General features: G+C 35.5%; 3 protein-coding genes across 4 annotated transcripts; all 3 read right to left on the bottom strand.

The window, feature by feature from the left end:
- Window positions 1-92: 92 nt before the first annotated feature.
- On the bottom strand, window positions 93-5,426 carry LOC112732327 (putative disease resistance RPP13-like protein 1). The gene is made up of 3 exons (XM_025781014.3): window positions 1,687-5,426; window positions 1,246-1,328; window positions 93-691 (listed from the first exon to the last, which is right to left on the bottom strand). The coding sequence occupies exon 1, from the start codon at window positions 5,124-5,126 to the stop codon at window positions 2,577-2,579; it is 2,550 nt and encodes an 849-aa protein (XP_025636799.1). The 5' UTR covers window positions 5,127-5,426; the 3' UTR covers window positions 93-691; window positions 1,246-1,328; window positions 1,687-2,576.
- Window positions 5,427-10,157: 4,731 nt separating this feature from the next.
- Window positions 10,158-16,311, bottom strand: LOC112732321 (putative disease resistance RPP13-like protein 1). Its single transcript, XM_025781004.3, has 3 exons — window positions 11,850-16,311; window positions 11,447-11,524; window positions 10,158-10,469 (listed from the first exon to the last, which is right to left on the bottom strand). Exon 1 carries the CDS (start codon window positions 15,573-15,575, stop codon window positions 11,868-11,870), a length of 3,708 nt encoding a protein of 1,235 aa, XP_025636789.1. The 5' UTR covers window positions 15,576-16,311; the 3' UTR covers window positions 10,158-10,469; window positions 11,447-11,524; window positions 11,850-11,867.
- A 63-nt stretch (window positions 16,312-16,374) lies between these two features.
- LOC112732309 (putative disease resistance RPP13-like protein 1) lies at window positions 16,375-22,179 on the bottom strand. 2 transcript variants are annotated; one of them, XM_072212885.1, is made up of 3 exons: window positions 20,888-22,094; window positions 17,976-20,767; window positions 16,375-16,857 (listed from the first exon to the last, which is right to left on the bottom strand). In XM_072212885.1, exons 1-2 carry the CDS (start codon window positions 21,744-21,746, stop codon window positions 17,994-17,996), a joined length of 3,633 nt encoding a protein of 1,210 aa, XP_072068986.1. In that variant the 5' UTR covers window positions 21,747-22,094; the 3' UTR covers window positions 16,375-16,857; window positions 17,976-17,993. The 2 variants fall into 2 exon arrangements, with proteins under 2 accessions (XP_072068986.1, XP_025636766.2); XM_025780981.3 differs by having other exon boundaries at window positions 17,976-22,179.
- Window positions 22,180-22,375: the final 196 nt, after the last annotated feature.

Genomic DNA, 22,375 nt, shown 5'->3' with positions numbered 1-22,375 from the left:
CGGATGTGCACAAACTCTAAGCAAAAGAATAATGGAATTTTTTATTAGACATAAAAAACAAAAAACATAGATTTATATTTACACAAATGAAAAAGTCAAAAAACTTGTATTATTAACAATGGAAGTTACTTTATTTTTGTGACATATATGTTTCCAAGGGATTATGAAAGCTGTTGCACCAACCTAGTTAATTAAATTAACTGTTTCATGCTTGGTAAGATGTAGATTATCATAGATTTTAACATATAAGTAACACTACTTCCGCTAGGTTCAATAATGATGTTAATCATCATCATGCCTTTGAATTATAAATTTAACAAAAAAAGAAAAAGAAAAAGAAAGAAAAAGCCTACAATTCAAGTTTGATACAACCCTTGCATTAGATACTGAAACTCATTTGTTTAGCATATTGGTTCAAAGTTCAAACATGACTGCTATTGATAACCAAACAGCCATCTATGGTTCCTATCTTTGAAGCAAAGCATTGAATTCAATAATCCAAGCAAGTCCACATGTGGTGTGGATATGAATACTATGATACACATCAGTCATTAATTTAAACTAGTGTAGATATCAATTAAAATGAAAACTGAAATCAGAAAACACTACTGCTTCCCAACACATTAATCCACTTTACATCTCCATATATATACATGTGCAATGAAATCTCTAACATTTGTGAACTTTTTACCTGCAAAAGATGTCAAAAACAGTAGGAAAAAAAATTATTAAATTCTTTTGAAGCTTCACTTTCCATTTTGAGGCAAGACAATAAACTTTATTTTCTTTTAGCCTATCATTCTAAGTGGCAAACCACATCATGTTGTATTATATTGTAAAAAACTTTAAAAGAAGCTTAAAGAATAGAAGAAAAAGGAAACAAGGAAAATCATATTAAAAAATGTCCTAATATTTGATGAAAGTTTTAATTTTATCTCGAATATTTTTAAAAGATTTTGATTGATCTCTCTGCTAAAATTATGAATGAACAATAAAAAATAACAAAAAGTACAATTCATAGATTCCAAAAACAGTCAAAGAATCAAATTTAAGTTACTACATGGCAGTACCAATTAGTTCGGCATAAAGCCATAAACATCAAACAGTGGCAAAGGTAGAAACACAATTTTACCATTAAGGGCATATATCTAATTCTTCTAAAATCAAGTTTTGATAACATTTTTCTTTTTCCTAACAGAAGAGGAAAAGTAAATTCTAGAATGGAATGAAGTAGAGCAAATTTACCAATTTGAAGCTAAAATATTTGTATAAGATTATATATGATGAAATCTCCGTCATTTGGGCACTTTTACTTGATAACAATGTACCTGCAGAAGATGGATGAAAACAGTAAATTTCATATATCAATGTATGTAAAGAAATTCTCAAATGTTAGATGCACAATATATATATATATATTCCGTGTCTTTGAATTTATAAAAATGACCTTTTTTGAGAATAAGTGAATAAACCAGGATATTTTCTTTCGAGTACAAGTGTACAACTACAAAGTGAGAGGTTTCCCAATGAATGAAAATAAAAAAAAAAAAGAATGCAAATTTATATCAGTCCAACTGGTTAATAATGTGTAAAGAAAGAGAGAGGTCTTCTCTTTTGAGGAAAAGGAAATTTATACATGTATAATTGAATTGTGGTGGCATGAGAACCGTGAAGTTAGATAATTACCTGCTCAGAAATCTCTATTCAGGCAATACACGAATGGTGGGGATGTGGGAAATTTTGGGCCAGATTAGTTGATTCTTGTTGCTGTAATGTTCTTTCAGCAAACGACAGTCGTAAATATGAAGTAGCAAGAGATAGGGAGGCAGCTTTTCTCCTGCCATATTCTCCAGCTTGTCGCAGTTTAAAATGCCCAATTGTTGAAGGGAGGTGAGGCGGAGAAGCTCGTTGCACTCCAATGTCTCCAGATTATGGAACCCGTATATCACAAGAGTAGTAAGGGAGGGAAGGTGAGGCAGCGAACCCACCTCTGGGTATGACTTTATGTTGTCGCAGTACTGACCTTCAATGGTAAGATGAGTAAGGGCGTGGAAGTTGGGCATCCATGATAGATCCCTCATTTGTTGCTCGCCAATTCCCACAACAAGTGATTTCAAGTTAGGCGGTAAACCACCCTTTGGTAACCTGCAAATGTTTGGGCAACCATATATCTCGAGAGACTGTAAACTTAGGAGTAGACTCTTCATGTCACGTGGTAATGCCTCCAACTTTGAGCAATCTGTGACTTGAAGATGAGTCAAGTTGGGTGCAGCCAGTCCTTCTCCTGCAAATGACACTAATTTGTCGCATCCACTGATGGAGAGACGTTGAAGAGCAGCGTGTGGTGCCTCTGACATTGACACTGATTCCAGATTCCTACACCCTTTTATCTCCAAATTCTTGAGATTGGGAAAGACATCCAACCATAAGGAGGTCAGTGAACCACAGAAGTTTATTATTAGCTCTACCAAATCATACTTCTGCTGCGGGAATTCCAGCTTGCCTACTTTGGAGACATCCGACAAAGAAGAAACCCTTCTCCTGAATATGCCGTTTAACATTGGACAATTGACTATTCAAAGTTTCTTAAGCTGAGGAAAAGATTTTGGGTCAGGTACGTGCCACTCCTCCCAGCATGGCATGATATTAAACACCAAATTCTCGAGTGAGGGAAACGGTGTAGGCGAAGAATGATGATTGCTGTAAAACTCATCACCAATACGCTTGAGCTGATCAAAACCTTCAATGAGGAGGGACTTAAGAGATGGCAGTTGTCCAAGTGAAGGCAGCATGTAGCAATTCTTGCAAGACTCTAGAGATACACGTGTCATATTGTTGTAAGAATAGTGCCCCACCAAATCTGGAAATCTTTCGCCCATGTATCCCTTGATGGTCAACTCTTTCAAGCCATTGTGCGGTTGCAAGCCGACGAGTATATCTCTCTCAGTCTCTGTGTTTGAAACCATTTCATCATCTGAAGACCATTCCAACCATAACTTGTCAATGTGGTTCTTGTCCTCCATCTTAGCACTCCTTGCTTGTGCGGCATCAGCAACATTCTCCAACTTCTTAATCTCAAATGATCCTTCAAGATTTGAGAGCCCTCCTAATTCCTGGATTCCATTGTCTTTGTGCTTGCCCACCACAAACGAACTTAAGGTGTGCAAGTGTTTCAATTTACTTATTCCTCTAGGCATTTCTTTCAAACAAGTTCCCCTAAGATCAAGATGCCGTAAATTCACAAGTTTATGCATGCCCTTGGGCAACATGGTCAGGTAAGAACATCTATACAATATTAATGTTTGTAGATTATACAAGTTGCATATTGACTCTGGTAATGTCTTCACCTCGGTCCAAGAGAGATTCAAATAGCGTAGATGAATCAATTCACCTATTGAACCTGGTAATGCATCAAGTTCACGAAAGGATAAAACTCTCAAGTATTTCAACTTTGATGCTCTGCTTTTCTTGCTTAACAAATCATCAATATACAATGATGTCCTCAAAGATTCTAATTTCATATCGAACTTAAAGACTTTTGAGTTTGGACGATCTAAGCTTCCATATGGCAAATGTGACAAATGCCGAGTGAGAACCTTCTTTTCTTGTTCACCAAGTTCTTCTATTCTATAATAGAAGTCTCCAGCAAGGAATACTGCCATGTCATGCAAGAGATCATGCATCATGTACGTCTCCAGCAAGAGATCATGCAAGGAAAACTTATATGGTTTAAAAAATAACCTTGAAGATAATTCTTCAAGACACTCAGAAGCAACCTCTTCTAAACTCTCTCCTCTCTTTGGTACCCTTAAAAGATCTTCAGCCATCCACAGCAAAACTAGTTCATTTTTCTTAAAGTAATGATCCTTGGGAAACAATGAACAATAAACGAAACAACGCTTCAAGTAAGGAGGTAAGTGGAAGTAGCTTATTAACAATGCTGGCATAATTTTACTATCTTTCATAGAAAATTCCCAGATGTCATCCCTTAAAACAGCATTCCATTCTTTAGCATCATCCTTTCCTTGCAACAAGCGCCCAAGTGTTGCTACCGCTAATGGCAACCCTTTACACTTCTTGACAATCTTTTTACCGATTTCCTCTAATGTTGGATTACCGTTTGACTCCGGAAAACATGCATTGGCTGCAAACAATAACCAACAATACTTTTCGGACAACTCATTAAGAATGAAAGAGGGACATGTTTTAACTACTGAAGCAACCTCTTGATTGCGAGTTGTTAGAAGAATTGTACTACCCTTAACCCCACAGCAAAAAGGAGTTATAAATTGCTTCCACTTATCGGCATCATCGCTCCAGACATCGTCTAGAACAATACAGAACTTCTTTCTCGACAAGATTTTCTGCAATTCATTTTGAAGCAAATTTAAACTCCGAAGGGTACAAGAATTTTCAGTAAGTTCCTCAATGGTTTTCCTTGTATTCTCAGCAACATCAAATGTTTCAGAGATGCAGACCCATGCTTTGAGATCAAATCCCTCCGCGACACTGTACGCCCATTTGGCTAAGGTTGTTTTACCAACCCCACCCATGCCAACAATAGGAATCACATATAACTGAGATTCACTGTTGTCATGTATTATTTTGATTAAAGCTTGTTGATCATCCTCCCTGCCATATATGCTCCCTTCCATCTTACATGTGGTTTCTCGCCATGATGATGATGACAAGTTATTATCCTTGGTAGTCTTTTGAAGACCAAGGTTATCTTTTTGACTTACAAGAAATTCTATTCTTGCAACCACCCCTTCCATGTTATCTACCATCTTCCTATGTCGGTTGAGGAAGAAACTAGGCAAGACAGAACGTACCTCCTTTTTAGTGGCGGCTTTGGTGAGGACAGCGTCCAGAAAGTCATCAGCATCATAAACAGCATCTCTCAGACAGTTGAGCCAATCCCTCACACCTTTGTGGCCCAGTTCCTTGTACTCAGCGTCATCAAGCACAGCTTCAGCAGCATGCAGAGAAATTTTCAGCCTCTCAACCAAGCCAGGGCCAAGTTTCTTGCCCAAGACCCGGTTGACCACATCCTCTCTAAGGGACTTGTTAATGACAATGTTAATGAATCCAGAGAGCAAAGCTCCACCAACAACTACACCAGCCATGATGATATGATCTCAACAACAGCAAAGTGAATGGATTTTCAGAGAAAGGTAAGAGAACAATGGTTGCAGTCTAGTGAGCTACTAAGTTTTTCTCAATGAAGTAGTGTATGTTAAGGAGAAGACAATGATTCCTTAGCAACAAGACATGGTATCGGTCTCCGAGATAACTTAGAAAATTCATAGCTTGGAGTGCTTAATTGGATTTGCTCTAACTTTTCATTTTTTAATTTTTTCTTGCAAGTGGTGCTGTTTCCGTGTAACTATATAGAACTAGGAACATTTTGAAGCCACATTTTTGTATGTATATCATGGTAACATATTATGAGGTTATTAATAACAATAATGCATGTTAGTTGTCTTATTTTAATAATTTGTATGTTGCTAATATCTTAGTCTTAGTTTAATAGTTTGTTTGGAGCTTTTAATTTGTGTTTCTAAATCTGAGTGATGCAACAAAACTACAAGTTGAGGCAGGTTTCAACTGTTGCATGAGTCATGACTTGGGAATATGCAAGGCATATCCAAGTCCTATTAGGTGATTACTAAGATGAACCAATTTTAGTTTATTAAACCATAGAAACATGATCATGACATTTTGGTCTTTTATTTTGCAAATGTCAATTGTGTTATATTTTTTGCTGGTTCAGCACATATATGCATCATAGTAATAAGAATTTATTAGTGTGAACTGTAAGGTTAGGTCTGCCTAGAAAAACAATGAGAACTTATGTATATATTTGTTTATTAGTATGAAAGATATATCATTTTTAGTAAACCAACTAATAATGAAGACCATGAATTTTAGTGGATCATCGTACAAAATAATAACCAATAAACTAACAGCATTAATAATATTCAGTACATAGGTTAGTTTGGTAACAACCTCATCATACTATTGTACTCATAATCTCTTCTACACTGAACAAATGGTTACCTAAATGCATCAACAAGAAAAGCAGCTGCTGTTCATGATTTCTGGGCAGTTATATATATTACAGAGCTCAGATTGCAAATCATTCCTCCAAATTGAAGAACTATGGGTGAAGAATCTCCAGTTAAAGATTCAGCTCAATAATATTTTACCGTTCTGATCTTTCACTTGATGAAAACAAGTTACTGCCCCTGCAAAATTAGCATCTTCTCTCAACTTTTCTTCTCTTTGCTCAATTGGTTGTGTCCACTCAAGTTAATCCAAATCTGATTAGGTTCATACACTAACGGGAATGTAGAGACACTCCAGAAAGTTTTGGCTTGGGCCTCAGACGTAGGAAAATGACCAGAACTTTCATGATAAATACACAATCATATGAGCAATTTAGTAAATGAAGAAAGAGCACTTATTCAACATTTTTGGCTTCCTTTTTAGATTCAAAAAACAGAATTGAAATTTGTAAAGGCACAAATTTAGCTTGAGAAAAATTTGACAAAAATATTTTACAAAAGTAGTTACATGGCCACCAACTTGGCATAGAGGCCGCCAGTACACATTTTAGTGGAATAATTGCATGTTATAATCAACAAAAAAGAATTCTAAAGCAATACTTTGAGCTTTTTGTTTGGCATGAACCATAGAACCCAGCAAGTAAACAAAAATATGATCACAAAATTGTAAAGTTTAAATGATCAATTTATTAAAAGTATACCATTCTCTTAAAAAAATTATTTTTGTGTCATATAATTCCATGGGATTATGAAAGCTGTTGTACATACCTTTGATTAGAAGTTAATTAATTAACTGTTTCATGCTGGAAAGATGTAGATTATCATAGCTTTAACATATAAGTAACACTACTTCAGCTACGTTCAATAATGATGTTAATCATCATGATGTTTAACATATTAAAAATAAGATTATTGAGAGTAATAAAATAAAAGTACGACGTAAAAAAAATACTAAATTAACATTCTCACATTAATACTTAAAAAATATAATATATTTGATTAAATATTTTTTATATATAAATATATAATTTAAATTATTTATTTTTATTTAAAAATATATTTTGTCTACTTTTATATGTTATTTTTATTTTAGTAAGTAAATATTAATTTTATTATAAAATTAACTAATAAGATCTATTCAAATATCTAAATTAAAATAATAGGATAATATCAAAAAATTATTTAAGTTGATGTCTATTTTGGTAATTTTTTATCTAGAGGTAATTTTGAATAGTATAAGCCAAACAAAATTTATTTTACTATAATCTATTTTGATACGAAAATTGCCAAACATAAATCACTTTAACACAAACTTATTTTTTATCAAAATCATATTTGCAAAATCAATTTTATGCAAACTCACGTAACGTTGAGTGACCGCAGAAGCTATAATTTCTTGCTTCAAGTGAACGGGCTTTTAGGATGCAAAATCACATCTGCGTTCAAAGAAGAAAAGTGGCAAAACATCAAAGAACAGCGTTCAAAGCACGCACTTTTATCATCTCCAACGTGTTTGCCAAACACACCCTACATCTTTTTGGCAGTTTCAATTAAAGTGTTATCTTGTGAGTATGGGACCAGGCTCAATAGTACTACTATACCAAATTACTAATCTCTCTCAAATGCATCAAATCACATTAGTTATTCAACTATTACAAGTGATTATCAAGCAAAGTTATTGATTCAGAGTTGGATTCCAGAGCTTCAATCACCCCACAATCTTCTTAAAAAATTCATAATTTTGTGTTTTTTATCTCTATGAAGAAGCAAAAAATTTCAAGGCTTTCAACTTTTGTATAAGCAAGGTAATAGTACGGTTTTCTACAATAAATTTAGTGACTGCAGGAGCTTCTATGCTGTTAATAAGGGACATATGATGATTTCTTTTTTTTTTTTTTTACTTTCAATTTGTTTATACTTTATACACAATAAAATAAAGTCCTCTTTCAGAGATACTCCTAAATAAATTACAATATCAATTTTGAAGAGAACAATGTCTATAGGATCATGAGCTTATTTTGTTTTCTGAAGTACTGTCTTAATTGCTTTGAGTCATTCCCTTATTGGTTTTAATTTGCTGAACTTCATTGATAAGAACATTAGTTCATGGTATTATTGGTCTAACTAATTGGAAAAACAAGACCTACATCTACATATGTAAGAAGGGTTAAATTGTCCAAAAATTAATCCCAACACATTAATCCAGTTTACATCTCCACATATATACATGAATAATGAAATCCCGAACATCTGTGAACTTTTACCTGCAAAAATTGTCCAAAAAAACAGAAATAAAATGGTTAAATTGTTTTGAGGCTTCACTTTCCATTTTAGGCAAGACCATAAGCTTTTTTATTTTGTTGACTAGAAACTAAGAAAGAAAAGACCATAAACTTTATTTTCATTTAGCCTATCACTCAAAGTCCCAGACTGCATCATGTTGTGTTATATTGTAAAAATAAAATTAAATAAATAAATATAAGAAGATTAAAGAAAAGAAGAAAAGGAAACAAGGAAAACCATATTAAAGGATTTCAATTTACCTTCCTGCTAAAATTATTAATGATCAAAGGTAAATGGCATTGTAACAAAAAGTCCATTTTACAGATTCAAAAAAAGGTTAAAGAATCAAATTTGAGTTGCTATATGGCCTATATAGCAATATCATTCATCATAAAAATGAAATAGTGGCAAAGGCAGAAACACAATTTTGTCATTAAGCGCATATAACTAATTCCTTCTCAGATCATGCTTCATAACTTTTTCTTTTACCCAGCAGAAGAGGAAAAGTAAATTCGAGAATGGAATTGAGTAAAGTTATCAACTTCAAGCTAAAATAAAAAAACAACTCTTCTGATTTCAGGACTTGTCCTGAAACACTAATACACAAATTAATAACATTTCAAGACTAAGTGCTTGTCATAACGAAAACCAAAGACACTTATCATTCTACAGTCTTTTCTGTTTATTTTATTTTCTACTGTTTTGCTTTCTACAGCACTGAAAGTATATTTAACAGACAGGAATGCCACCAAAAAATGAAATTGCAAAAGAGGAAGTTAAAAACAGCAGTGCAGTTAGATAGAAAAGAAAGTTATCACAAGCATGATGATAGGGATAGATACTGTACAAATATGTTACCAAAATTTAGATAGCATGTTGACACATATAAACAAGACAAGGAAGAAATAGTTATTGTTAAGCCCCTATCCTTAGTATTAGAAATAGCTTATATAGGCATCTACTTTTAATATTATCTCATGATTCAATCTATGGTTAAAAAAACTACACAACAATAACTTGATCCTTTTATTTTGAAAGTATTGTACACCTCATGCAGATTCCTTTTATTATCCTACTGACTCTGATGAAAAGCTATCAGACATTCTGCATTCATCTGAAGCTTTGCTCTTGTTAAAAACAAGTACATTTCAATCCTGGAAACCAGTTTATTAGCCTTATTTAATTTGATATGTAACGTGAATTTGGTTAAGCATATATATAAAGATTTGGCAAAGACAGGATCACCATTTTATAAATGATTTCTTTCCTCTAATCAAGCTGTCATTTTTTTTTTCCATTGCAAAATAGGAAAAGATAAAATTATGGAAAGGGGCAAAAGATACCAATAACAAAACCTATTAACTGCTACTCCAACTTTCTCCATCATTTCTTCATTTCTTATACATTCCTTCTGGTTCCGATATATCAATCCAATTTACCACCTCAGATGAATAATTTGATTGATTTCTCACCTTATTTTTACAATTTTGCACGGATGCGCACATACCTATGTTACTAACAATGGAAGTTACTTTATTTTTTTTGTCATATATATGTTTTCAAGGGATTATGAAAGCTGTTTGCACCTACCTTTGATTAGAAGTTAATTAAATTAACTGTTTCATGCTTGGTAAGATATAGATTATCATAGCTTTAACATATAAGTAACACTACTGCAGCTAGGTTCAATAATGATGTTAATCATCATCATGCCTTTGAATTGTAAATTTAACCCAAAAAAAAAAAAAGAAATAGAAGAAAAAAAGAAAAAGCCTACAATTCAAGTTTGATACGACCCTTGCGTTAGATATTGTAACTCATTTGTTTAGCGTGTTGGTTCAAAGTTCAAACATGACTGCTATTGATAACCAAACAACCATCTATGGTTCCTATCTTTGAAGCAAAGCATTGAATTCAATAATCCAAACAACTCCACATGTAGTGTGGATATGAATCATATGATACACATCATTCATTAATTTAAACTAGTATAGGTACCAATTAAAATGAAAGCTGAAATCAGAAAACACTGCTGCTTTGCAACACATTAATTCACTTTACATCTCCATATATATAGATATACATCTGCAATGAAATCTCTAACCTCTGAACTTTTACCTGCAAAGATGGCAACAACAGAAGGAAAAAATTGTTAAATTATTTTGAAGCTTCAACTTTCCATTTCAGGCAAGACAATAAGCTTTATTTTCTTTTAACCTATCATTCTAATTTCTAAGTCACAAACCACATCATGTTGTGTCATATTGTAAAAAAACTTTAAAAGAAGATTAAAGAATAGAAGAAAAAGGAAACAAGGAAACCATATTTAATGTGTAACAAACCAGGAGAGATCAAATCGGAATTTAACTCCTTTTAAATTTACTTATAGAAGGAGGGGAAAACACGTAACTGATTGAAATTTCAAATTATTGTTATTCCACATGTTTAGGGAAGTAGTTAGGATATGGATATTATAAATAAGAAAGCTGAAAAGCTTTTAGGCAGGGAATAAGTAGAGTGACTATTTAGTGGAGAGTTTGGCCTCTCGAATGCCAAGTGAATCTTCTTTCATTACTCATTCTTTCTTTTCTAATTAATATTTCCTTGAGAGTATCACCTTGATACCTCAACCTTTCTCTATCCTATCTTCTACCTCTCACCTCCTATTACTCTAATTGCTAATTATCTGTTACTGTACCTCTTGATATTCTAGAGTTAGTAAGGAGACCCTTAACATAATATCTCTAGTATTTGGTGAAAGTTTTAATTTTACCTCGAATATTTTTATAAGATTTCAATTGATCTCTCTGCTAAGATTATGGATGAATGACAAGAAATAGAATCGTAACAAAAAGTACAATTTATAGATTCCAAAAACAGTTAAAGAATCAAATTTAAGTTACTACATGACAGTACCAATTAATCTAGCATAAAGCCATAAACATCAAACAGTGGCAAAAGCAGAAACACAATTTTACCATTAAGGGCATATATATAATTCCTCTAAAATCAAGTTTTGATAACATTTTTCTTTTTCCCAACAAAAGAGGAAAAGTAAATTCTAGAATGGAATAAAGTAGAGTAAATTTACCAACCTGAAGCTAAATATTTGTATAAGATTATATATGATGAAATCTCTGCCATTTGGGCACTTTTACTTCATTACAATGTACCTGCAGAAGATGGATGAAAACAGAAAAATTCAATATCTATTTATGGAGGAAATTCTCAAATAAATACACAATATATAACAGTGACATTTTTTGAGAATAACAGAGGATATTTCTTTTGAACACAACTACAAATTGAGAGATTTCCAATGAATGAAATAAAAAAGAATGCAAATTTTGTTGTTGGCGAATCAGATAATGAGTCCAACTAGTTAATAATGTGTAAAGAAAGAGAGAACTGTTTTTTTTTTTTTTTTTGAGGAAAAGGAAATTTATACATGTATAATTGAATTGTGGTGGCATGGGAACCGTGAAGTTAGATGATTACCTCTTCAGAAATCTCTATTCAGAAAATTTGTTTGTGATCGACTTGAATGGTGGGAATGTGGGAAATTTTGGGCCAGATTAGTTGATGCTTGTTCTTGCAGTGTTCTCCCAGCAAACCACACATTGTAAGTTGAAGTAGCAAGAGAGAGGGAGGCAGCTTTTCTCCTTCCATATTCTCCAGCTTTGGACACCAATGAATGTGTAGTTGTTGAAGGGAGGTGAGGCGGAGAAGCTCGTTGCACTCCAATGTCTCCAGATTATCAAACCCCCATATCTCAAGAGTGGTAAGGGAGGGAAGGTGAGGCAGCGAACCCAGGTATGACTTTATGTTGTCGCAGTCATAATAACCTTCAATTCTGAGATGAGTGAGGGCGTGGAAGTTGGCGATCCATGATAGATCCCACAGTTGTTCCTCGCAACCTCCCACATAAAGCTCTTTCAAGTTAGGCGGCAAACCACCCTCTGGCAACCTGCAAATGTTTTTGCAACCAGATATCTTGAGAGAGTGTAAACTTGGGAGTAGACTCTTCATGTCACGTGGTAATGCCTCCAACTTTGAGCAGAAGCTGACTTGAAGATGAGTCAAGTTGCGTGCAGCCAGTCCTTCTCCTGCAAATGACACTAATTTGAAGCACCAAGAAATGGAGAGACGTTGAAGAGCAGCGTGTGGTGCCTCTGACATTGACACTGATTCCAGATTCCTACACCCTTCTATCTCCAAATTCTTGAGATTGGGAAAGACATCCAACGACAAGGAGCTCAGTGGATCACAGCTGTCTTGTATTTGTAGCTGTACCAAATCATAGTTGCGCTGCTGTTGCTCGGGGAATTCAAATTTTGGGCAACGCCAGATTTTCAGCTTTTGCAGAGATTTGGGTAAACAATTGTCCGGAAAGGATACAATAGACGGACACCCTGAAATAAGTAATTCTTGGAGGCAACATAGATGGTTGATGGTGGTTGCATTAAATGATTGAGATGGCCTTATTGATAAAGCATCCCCACCACCTACCATCTCATCACACCTTCCTTCTTCATCTTCCCTCAAAAAACAATCCCTTCTCCCGAATATGCCGTTAACCATATCTCCCTTTAACATTTCACAATCTCTTATTTCAAGTCTCCTAAGCCGAGGAAAAGCTTCTGGGTCAGGTACGTGCCACTCCTCCCAGCATCGCATGTTATCAAACACTAATTCCTCGAGTGTAGGAAACGGTGCAATAGGCGAGGAATGATGATCGTTGTCACTCTTGTAAAACTCATCACCAATACACTTGAGCTCAAGAAAACCTTCCATGTACAGGGACTTTAGAGATGGCAGTTGTCCAAGTGAAGGCAGCATGCAGCAATTCTTGCAAGACTCTAGCCATACAGTTGTCATATTGTTGTAAGAACAGCGGCCCACCCAATCTGGAAATGTTTCGCCCTTGTATCCCTTCATTCTCAACTCTTTCAAGCCATTGTGCGGTTGCAAGCCGTCCAGTATATCTCTCCCAGTCTCTGTGTTTGAAACCATTTCATCATCTGAAGACCATTCCAACCATAACTTGTCAATGTGGTTCTTCTCCAACATCCTTGCACTCCTTGCTTGTCTCACATCAACAACATTCTCCAACTTCTTAATCTCAAATGAACCTTGAAGATTTGAGAGCCCTCCTAATTCCTGGATTCCATTGTCTTTGTGCTTGCCCACCACAAAGTAATCTAAAATATGCATGTGTTTCAATTTACTTATTCCTCTAGGCATTTCTTTCAAACAAGTTCCCCTAAGGACAAGATGCCGTAATTTCATAAGTTTAAGCATGCCATCGGGCAACATGGTCAGTTTAGAACAGAAATACAATATTAATGTTTGTAGATTATACAAGTTGCATAGTGACTCTGGTAATGTCTTAACATCGGTCCCAGAGAGATTCAAATAGCGTAGATGAATCGATTTACCTATTGAATCTGGTAATACATCAAGTCTACGAAAGGATAAAACTCTCAAGTATTTCAACTTTGATGCTCTGCTTTCCATGCTTAACAAATCATCGATATACAACGATGTCCTCAAAGATTCTGGCTTCACAATGGACTTAAAGACTTTTGAGATTGGATGATCTAACCTTCCAGGTGGGAAATATGAGAAATGGCGAGTGAGAACCTTCTTTTCTTCTTGTTCACGAAGCTCTTGTATTCTACAATAGAAGTCCCCAGCAAGGAATATTGCCAAGTCATGCAAGAGATCATGCATCACGTATGTGTCAGCAGGATACTCAGGTTTAAAAAAAAACATTGAATCTAATTCTTCAAAATACTTGTACTTGTCTTGAAGCTTTTTAAAGAATAACCTCGAAGCTAATTCTTCAAAACACTCAGAACCAACCTCTTCTAAACTCTCTCCTCTCTTTGGTACCCGTAAAAGATCTTCAGCCATCCACAGCAAAATTAGTCTGTCTTTATCAAAATAGTAATCTTTGGGAAACAATGAACAATAAACGAAACAACGCTTCAAGTAAGGAGGTAGCTGGAAGTAGCTTATTAACAATGCTGGGATAATTTTACTATTTTTCGTAGAAAATTCCCAGATGTCACTCCTTAAAACAGCATTCCATTCTTTAGCATCATCCTTTCCTCGCAACAACCGCCCAAGTGTTTCAACAGCTAATGGCAACCCTTTACACTTGTTGACAATCTTTCTACCGATTTCCTCTAATGTTGGATTACCATTTGACTCCGGAAAACATGCATTGGCTGCAAACAATAACCAACAGTACTCTTCTAACAACTCATTAAGAAAGTGAGAGGGACATGTTTGAACTACTGAAGCAACCTCTTTCATACGAGTTGTAAGAAGAATTGAACTACCCTTTACCCCACAGTGAAAAGGAGTTATAAATTGCTTCCACTTATCGGCATCTTCACTCCAGACATCGTCTAGAACAATAAAGAACTTCTTTCCCGACAAGATTTTCTGCAATTCATTTTGAAGCAAATTTAAACTCCCAAGGCTACAAGTAGTTTTTGTAATTTCCTCAATGGTTTTCTTTGTAATCTCAGCAACATCAAATGTTTCAGAGATGCAGACCCATGCTTTCAGATCAAATCCTTCCACGACACTGTACGCCCATTTGGCTAAGGTTGTTTTACCAACCCCACCCATGCCAACAATAGGAATCACAGACAACTGAGATTCACTGTTGTCATTTATTGTTTTGATTAAAGCTCGTTGATCATCCTCCCTGCCATATATGCTCCCTTCCATCAGACATGTGCTTTCTCGCCATGATGACAATGTTGATGATGACAAGTTATTATCCTTAGTATTCTTTTGAAGACCAAGGATATCTTTTTGCTTTACAAGAAATTCTATTCTTGCAACTACCCCTACCATGTTATCTACCATCTTCCTATGTCGGTTGAGGAAGACACTAGGCAACAAAGAACGTACCTCCTTTTTAGTGGCAGCTTTGGTGAGTACAGCTTCCAGAAAGTCATCAGCGTCATAAACAGCATCCCTGAGACAGTTGAGCCAATCCCTCACACGATCGTCGCCCAGTTGCTTGTACTCAGCATCATCAAGCACAGCTTCAGCAGCAAGCAGAGAAATCTTCAGCCTTTCAACTAAGTCAGAGCCAAGCTTCTTGCCCAACACCAAGTTGACCACATCCTCTCTAAGGGACTTGTTAATGACAATGTTAATGAATCCAGAGAGAAAAGCTCCACCAACAAGTGCACCAGCCATGATGATATGATCTCAACAACAGCAAAGTGAATGGATTTTCAGAGAAAGGTAAGAGAACAATGGTTGCAGTGTAGTGAACTACTAAGTTTTTCTCAATCAAGCAGTGTATGCAAAGGAGGAGTCAATGATTCCTTAGCAACAAGACATGGTATCGGTCTCCGAGATAACTTAGAAAATTCATAGCTTGGAGTGCTTAATTGGATTTGCTCTAACTTTTCATTTTTTAATTCTTTCTTGCAAGTGACGCTGTTTCCGTGTAACTATATAAAACTAGGAACGTTTTGGCGCCACATTTTTGTATGGATATCATGGTAACATATTATGAGGTTATTAATAACAATAATGCATGTTGTTGTCTTATTTTAATAATTTGTACGTTGCTAATGTCTTAGTCTTAGTTTAATAGTTTGCTTGGAGCTTTTAATTTGTGTTTTTAAATCTGAGTGATGCAACAAAACTGCAAGTTGAGGCAGGTTTCAACTGTTGCATGAGTCATGACTTGGGAATATGCAAGGCATATCCAAGTCATATTAGGTGATTAGTAAGATGAACCCATTTTATTTTATTGAATCATAGAAACATGATCATGACATTTTGGTCTTTCATTTTGCAAATGTCAATTGTATTATATTTTTTTGCTGGTTCTGCACATATATGCATCATAGTAATAAGAATTTATTAGTGTGAACTGTAAGGTTAGGTCAGCCTAGAAAAACAATGAGAACTTATGTATATATTTGTTTATTAGTATGAATGATATATCATTTTTAGTAAACCAACTAATAATAAAGACCATGAATTTTGGTGGATCATCGTACAAAATAATAACCGATAAACTAACAGCATTAATAATATTCAGTACATAGGTTGGTTTGGCAACAACCTCATCATACTATTGTACTCATAATCTCTTCTACACTGAGCAAATGGTTACCTAAATGCATCAACAAGAAAAGCAGCCGCTGTTCATGATTTCTGTCTGTTATATATATTACAGAGCTCAGATTTCAAATCAATCCTTCTAAATTGAAGAACTATGGATGAAGAATCTCTAGTTAAAGATTCAGATCAATAAGATTTGACAGTCCGATCTTTCACTTGATGAAAACAAGTTACTGCCCCTGCAAAATTAGCATCTCCTCTCAACTTTTCTTCTCTTTGCTCAATTGGTTGTGTCCACTCAAGTTAATCCAAATCTGATTAGGTTCATACACTAACGAGAATGTAGAGACACTTCAGAAAGTTTTGGCTTGGGCCTACCACACAGGAAAATGACCAGAACCTACATGATAAATACACAATCATATGAGCAATTTAGTAAATGGAGAAAGAGCACTTCTTCAACATTATTGGCTTCCTTTTTAGATTCAAAAACAGAATTGAAACTTGAAAGGCACAAATTCAGCTTGAGAAAAATTTGACATCAATATAACAATACTGCAACGGAAGTTGAGGCTGACATTTATTTTACAAAAAATAACTAGTAAGAGAACGATAATATGCCAATGAATGCAAAATTAGGCTTGCAAAGAATATCTTATTATATCAGTCAAACTATTACATAGTAAGCACATGGCAGCATACAATTTCATATTAGAAAGAGTTAGTATAGGATCTACAATTCATTTAATATGATATTTTTGTAAATAATTGCATGTTTTTAATCAACAAAAAATAATTCTAAGCTTTTTGTTTGGCATGAACCATAGAGCACAGCAAGTCAACAAAAATATGATCACAAAATTGTAAAGTTTAAATGATCAATTTATTAAAAGTATACCGTTCTCTTAATGAAATCTTTATTTTTGTGTCATATAATTCCAAGGGAATATCAAAGCTGTTATACCTACCTTTGAATAGAAGTTAATTAATTAACTGTTTCATGTTTGGTAAGATGTAGATTATCATAGCTTTAACATATACGTAACAATATTTCAGCTAGGTTCAATAATGATGCCTTCAAATTGTAAATTTAACCCAAAAAAAAAGCCTACAATTCAAGTTTGATATAACCCTTGCATTAGATATTGAAACTCATTTGTTTAGCATGTTGGTTCAAAGTTCAAACATGACTGCTATTGGATATAGAATATAGAAATTCTCAAATGTTAGATATAGAATATATAGATGCACATATATATTCCCTATCTTCCAATTTGTAAGAATGACCTTTTTTGAGAATAACAGAGGATATTTCTTTTGAGTACAGCTACAGACTGAGAGGTTTCCCAATGATTGAAAAAAACGACTGCAAATTTTATTGTTGGCGAATCAGATTATCAGTCCAACTAGTTAGTAATGTGTAAAGAAAGAGAGAAGTCTTTTCTTTTGAGGAAAAGGAAATTGATGCATGTATAATTGAATTGTGGTGGCATGAGAACCGTGAAGTTAGATAATTACCTGCTCAGAAATTTATATTCAAAAAATTTGTTTATCAGTGACTTTAATGGTTGGAATGTGGGAAATTTTGGGCCAGATTAGTTGATGCTTGTTCTTGCAGTGTTCTTCTAGCAGATGACACCCTTCAATTTGAAGTAGGATGAGAGAGGAAGGCAGAGTTTCTCCTTCCATATTCTCCAGCTTGTAGCAGTACTCAATGTGCAATTGTTGAAGGGAGGTGAGGCGGAGAAGCTCGTTGCACTCCAATGTCTCTAGATTATCAAAGTTGTTGATATGTAGAGTGGTAAGGGAGGGTAGATGAGGCAGGGAATCCACCTCGGGGTATGACTTTATTGTGCTCACACACCCACTACCAGAAATGGTAAGATGAGTGAGGGTGTCCAAGTTGCCCATCCATGATAGAATCCTCATTTGTTCCTCGCAACCTCCCACACCAAGAGATTTCAAGTTAGGCGGCAAATCACCCTCTGCCAACCTGCAAATGTTTGGGCAACCATATATCTGGAGAGACTGTAAACTTGGGAGTAGACTCTTCATGTCACGTGGTAATGCCTCCAAATTCTCACAACCTGTGACTTGAAGATGAGTCAAGTTGGGTGCAGCCAGTCCTTCTCCTGCTAATGACACTAATTTGGAGCACCCACTGATTATGAGACGTTGAAGAGCAGCGTGTGGTGCCTCTGACATTGACACTGATTCCAGATTCCTACACTCTCTTATCTCGAGATTCTTGAGATTGGAAAAGGCATCCAAAGAAAACGAGGTCAGTGAATCACAGCTGGCTTCTATTTGTAGCTCTACCAAATCATACTTGTGCTGCTGTTGCTCCGGGAATTCAAATTTTGGGCACCAGTAGATTGTGAGCTTTTGCAGAGATTTGGGTAAACAATTATCCGGAAAGGATACAGCAGACAAACAGTAATAAATATGTACTTCTTGGAGACAACATAGATGGTTGATGCTCCTTGCATTAAATGCAGACTTCACCAAGGATTCACATCCTCTTATTGATAAAGCATCCCCACGAGGTAGAATCTCATTAGACCTTTTTTCATGATCTCCCCTTATTTCCAGTTTGAGAACTTTGGAAGAATCCGACGAAGAAGAAACCATTCTCAAGAATATGCCATTAAGCATATCTTCCTTTAACATTGGACAGTCTTTTATTCGAAGTCTCTTAAGCTGAGGAAAAGCTTCTGGGTCAATTACGTGCCACTCCTGCAAGCATGGAATATTATGAAATTCCAATGTCTCCAGTGAGGGAAACGGTGCAGTAGGCAAAGAATGATGATCTCTTTCATTCTTGTAAAATTCATCACCAATACGCTTGAGCTGATCAAAACCTTCAATGCGCAGGGACTTAAGAGATGGCAGCTGTCCAAGTGAAGGCAGCATGCAGCAATTCTTGCAAGACTCTAGAGATACACTTGTCATATTGTTGTAGGAACATCCCCCCAACCAATCTGGAAATATTGTACCCTTGTATCCCTTGATTTTCAACTCTTTCAACCCATTCTGCGGTTGCAATCCGTCTAGTATATCTGTCAGAGTCTCTGTGTTTGGAACCATCTCATCATCTGAACACCATTCCAACAATAAGTTGTTAATTTGGTTCTTCTCCAACATCCTTGCACCCCTTGCTTGTCTGGCATCAACAACATTCTCTAATTTCTTAATCTCAAATGATCCATGAAGATTTGAGAGCCCTGCTAATTCTTGGATTCCATTGTCTTCATGCCTGCCCACCACAAAATAATCTAAAATAGGCAAGTGTTTCAACTTACCTATTCCTCCTGGCATTTCTTCCAAACAAGTTCGCCTAAGATCGAGGTGCTCTAAATTCACAAGACTATGCATGCCACTAGGTAACTTAGTCAGCCTAGTACATTCATACAATATTAATGTTTGTAGATTATGCAAGTTGCACAATGACTCTGGCAATGTGGTGATGTCTGTCCAAGAGAGATTCAAATAGCGTAGATGAATCAATTCGCCTATTGAATCAAGCAATACATCAAGTTTACTGAACGAGCCAAATGAAAAAAAATCAAGATTCTTAAATGAGTCAAATGACAAAACTCTCAAATATTTGAACTTCTTTATTAAGATATTGATAGTATCGCCATCAACTTCGTTGAATAGAGAATAGATATTGAAACTGCCTGGGAGGAATGTCCTCAAGGATTTAACTTTAGTTATGGAATCAAAATTTTGTGAGAGCACATGATTCAAGTCTTCATAGGACAAATGACGAGTCAAAGTAGTCACATCTTTTGCTTTATCATGCTCTTCTAATGAACAATAGAAGTCTCCAGCAAGGAAAATTGCCAGGTCATGCAATAGATCATGCATCTTATAATAAGAATATAAATCTTGTTTAAAAAATAACCTGGAAATTAGTTCTTCAAAACATTTGCAACCAACTTCTTTTAAACTCTCTCCTCTTGTTGGTGGCCTTAAAAGATCTTCAGCCATCCATAGCAGGATCAGTTCATCTTTTTCAAAAAGATAATCTTTGGGATATAATGAACAATAAACGAAACATCGCTTCAAATAGGCAGGGAGCTGGAAGTAGCTTATTAGCAATGCTGGAATAATTTTACTATTTTTCATAGGAAATTCCCAGATGTCACTGCTTAAAACAGCATTCCATTCTTTAGCATCATCCTTTCCTTGCAACAACCGCCCAAGTGTTTCTACAGCTAATGGCAAGCCCTTACACTTGTTGACAATCTGTCTACCGATATCTTCTAGTGTTTGGTTCCCATTTGACTCCGGAAAACATGCATTCTCTGCAAAGAGTAACCAACAAGAATCTTCCGACAACTCATTAAGAAAGTAAGAGGAACATGTCTGAACAACTGAAGCAACCTGTTTAATGCGAGTTGTTAGAAGAATCGTACTACCCTTACCCCCACAGTGAAAAGGAGTTTTAAACTTCTTCCAGTTATCAGCATCATCGCTCCAGACATCGTCTAGAACAACAAAGAACTTCTTCCCCGACAAGATCTCCAGCAATTTATTCTGAAGCAAATTCAAACTCCCAAGGGTACAAGTAGTTTTAGTAATTTCCTCAATGGTTTTCCTTGTAATCTCAACAACATCAAATGTTTCAGAGATGCAAACCCATGCTTTCAAATCAAATCCCTCTGTGGTATTGTACACCCATTTTGCTAAAGTTGTTTTACCAACCCCACCCATGCCAACAATAGGGATCACAGATAACTCACTTTCACTGCTGTCATTTATTACTTTGAGTAAGGCTTGTTGATCATCCTCCCTGCCATATATATTCCCTTCCACCAGAGATGTGGATTCTCTCCATGATGATGACAAGATATTATTATCCATGGTAATTTGAAGACCAAGGAAATCTTTTTGCTGTTCAAGAAATTCTATCTTTGTAACCACCCTTTCCATCTCATCTACCATCTCCCTTTCCCGGTTGAGGAAGTAATCAGGCCAGTAAGAACTTCCCTCCTTTTGAATCGCCTCTTTGGTGAGGACAGCGTCCAGCAAGTCATCAGCCTCATAAACAGCATCTCTAAGATCGTTGAGCCACTCCCTCACGGATTCATTGCCCAGTTGCTTGTACTCGGCATCATCAAGCACAGCTTCAGCAGCATGCAGAGAAATCTTCAGCCTCTTAACCAAGTCAGGGTCAAGCTTCTTGCCCAACACCAGGTTGACCGCATCTTTTGTAAGGAGCCTGTCAAAGACAACGTTAATGAAGCCAGAAAGAAAAGCTCCACCAACAAGTGAACCAGCCATGATATGATCTCGAACAAGTGATCAGAATTCGGGTATGAAGGAGAGTGAAAATGCAGATTTTGCAGGGTTTGTAACTGAACTGTGTGTAGGTCTATCAAAGCTTAATGTGAAGAAGTAGTTCTCAATAATTTGATGACAACAAGACAAAGACGGTTGACTCAACAAAAAGTTATTTTACAATTTGGTAGGAACGTAATTTTCTTTTTTGCCTTTAACTCTTATTGTTTGTTACCTTTTATTTCTTTTTTTATCGAATCTGGCATCATTATTTTGCCTTTGATGTCAGATCCATTATCATAATGACTTGGTTGTAGATCAGGGTAAAATAATGATGCAGATGCTCCTTCCAAGTTCATTCACTGTATTCCGTTTTTGATTGTGTCGTGCTCCTTACTGGTTAGCCTAAAGACATTCACTTTAAGTCCTCATCTCTGTAGCTGGCTCACACTAACTTTGTCCTTGATTCTAATTTATGTCTTGTTGGCAGTTTCAATTAAAGTGTTATCTTGTGACTTATGGGACCAGGCTCAATAGTACTACTATACCAAATTACTAATCTCTCTCAAATGCATCAAATCACATTAGTTATTCAACTATTACAAGTGATTATCGACCAAAGTTATTGATTC

This window comes from Arachis hypogaea, chromosome 2 (genome assembly GCF_003086295.3).
Source record: "Arachis hypogaea cultivar Tifrunner chromosome 2, arahy.Tifrunner.gnm2.J5K5, whole genome shotgun sequence".
Classification (NCBI taxonomy): domain Eukaryota; kingdom Viridiplantae; phylum Streptophyta; class Magnoliopsida; order Fabales; family Fabaceae; genus Arachis; species Arachis hypogaea.
The sequence above is the reverse complement of the archived record's forward strand: the minus strand, read 5'-3'. Positions and strand labels throughout refer to the sequence as shown.